Here is a 1596-nt window from a genome sequence, read left to right as displayed (position 1 = left end):
TGTTATTTCTTAATGGAATGGAAGAGAGAAGCAAGGCTGAATTGTTGCACTTGCACACAAAACTATACTCAAAAGATAGAAGAGGAATTTAGGTCAACATGAGTTTGTTTGTTTAGATTACATTTTAATTATTAATTATTGCAGGAAGGGTAGCAAAGTTGCTGGTAGTCTTTGGTATCAGGTGTGGCAAATACTGGGCAATGACCACCCACAGCCAGGGGCTCCCTGCCTAGCTTGGAGGTCTTTCAAATGGCCCATCAGTTGCTCTTTTTCTCATTCCACGATTGTCTAGAAGAAGACCCTAAAAACAGCTTAAGGAAACCAGTAACAGCAGTAGCACCAATAGTAGCAGCAACAATAGCAGCAACAGGACTAACACCGAAACTAGTCAAACCCAGAGCTGCAACACCCACAAGTACATAAGTGATCACTTCACGACTGAAATCCATCACCTCTAGAATTCCACTAGTGGCCTGTAAAGGTAAAGGAAAACACAGGTTGGAAACAAAAGAAGTAATTATATTTACCCTCAAGCATGATAATAAAGAGCAGGTAGGTATAATCAGAGCAATCAAATGAATGACAGATATCTACCCCATAAATAGAAGGGCTAACACCCAGGTTTTTACCCTTAGGCTGTGGCATTCAGTAAGAAGGCATTGTCAGGGTGCAGACAGACCACAGTGACCCTCCTGCTCCAGGGTGTCTGGTGAGGCCAGAAGCAGTGCTGGTTTGGACCCCACACCTGGGACTTGGCTGTCCCCAGACAGTCTGTGGTCTGTGTCCCTGTCCAGAGGCTCACAGGGAGCAGCAAGGAGGTGCTGTGTGAGGCACAGAGGGGCTTATCTCATGGTACTTACCTGGTCAGAGACCCCCTCACCATAGCGGAGCATTGTCACAAAGTGCTCACAGTTTTCCCAGAGCACATTATAGGTCATCTCCCTGCCAATGTAGCTCTCAGCACGCTCGATGATCTCCTTCACTGGGAGGGGGGTGCGGGAGCGGTCATACTTGTTGTTGACCTCCCAGTCATCAGTTCCCACCACCTCCTTCAGGAGCTGCTTCTTCACCTTGGCCTTTTTCCTCAATGTTGGGTCACTACTGGCTGACAGGCATTGGATCCCTTCATCTGGGAAAGGCAGGAAGGAGACAAGCCAGGCAGAACCTATGTGGCCCCTCCAAGACCTCAAATCGGTTTGTGTCTGCTCTTTGAAATGCCATCTACATACACAGTTTTGGTCAACCAGCAGCCCACAGAGGGAGACAGGGCTCCCGGGGCACCACAGCACCCCCTCTGCACCCTGCCAGGTTGCACCAGCCTTACCTGCGGACGTCAGGTGGACGACATATCCATCCCCCAAGTAGAGGGCCCAGTGCTGGTAAACTGATCGCTTGACCTTGATAAGGTCGCCAGGCTTGGGTTGGTGCCTGCGGCGTGACATCCCAGGAGCCTTCGGTCAGGACACGGCGGTGCAGCTGGTCTGACTCAGCGCAGGGCGCAGCGGAGCGGGGAGGTGTGGGGTGTGCAGAGGCACCTGCCGGGACGGCAGGCACGGAGGGCGTTAGTGCCGGGCACCGAGGGCATGAGCTGCCGGA

The 1596-nt window shown here is 51.6% G+C and overlaps 1 protein-coding gene across 2 annotated transcripts in view; it reads right to left on the bottom strand.

Moving 5' to 3' along the window:
- Positions 1 to 16: 16 nt before the first annotated feature.
- Positions 17 to 1596, bottom strand: part of LOC108495212 (HRAS-like suppressor 3) — a 7611-nt gene continuing 6031 nt past the window's right edge. The window contains exons 3-5 of one of the 2 annotated variants that reach the window (XM_017810651.1): positions 1325 to 1451; positions 861 to 1129; positions 17 to 473 (exon numbers count right to left, since the gene is read on the bottom strand). In XM_017810651.1, the coding sequence (XP_017666140.1) occupies positions 258 to 473; positions 861 to 1129; positions 1325 to 1442 (603 nt within the window). In that variant the 5' untranslated portion in view covers positions 1443 to 1451 and the 3' untranslated portion in view covers positions 17 to 257. Of the gene's footprint in view, positions 474 to 860; positions 1130 to 1324; positions 1536 to 1596 lie in introns of those variants that run through there. The other variant, XM_017810652.1, reaches the window with a different exon arrangement.

The sequence above is a fragment of the Lepidothrix coronata genome, unplaced genomic scaffold (assembly GCF_001604755.1).
Source record: "Lepidothrix coronata isolate B3197 unplaced genomic scaffold, Lepidothrix_coronata-1.0 Scaffold29, whole genome shotgun sequence".
In the NCBI taxonomy this organism is placed as follows: domain Eukaryota; kingdom Metazoa; phylum Chordata; class Aves; order Passeriformes; family Pipridae; genus Lepidothrix; species Lepidothrix coronata.
The sequence above is the reverse complement of the archived record's forward strand: the minus strand, read 5'-3'. Positions and strand labels throughout refer to the sequence as shown.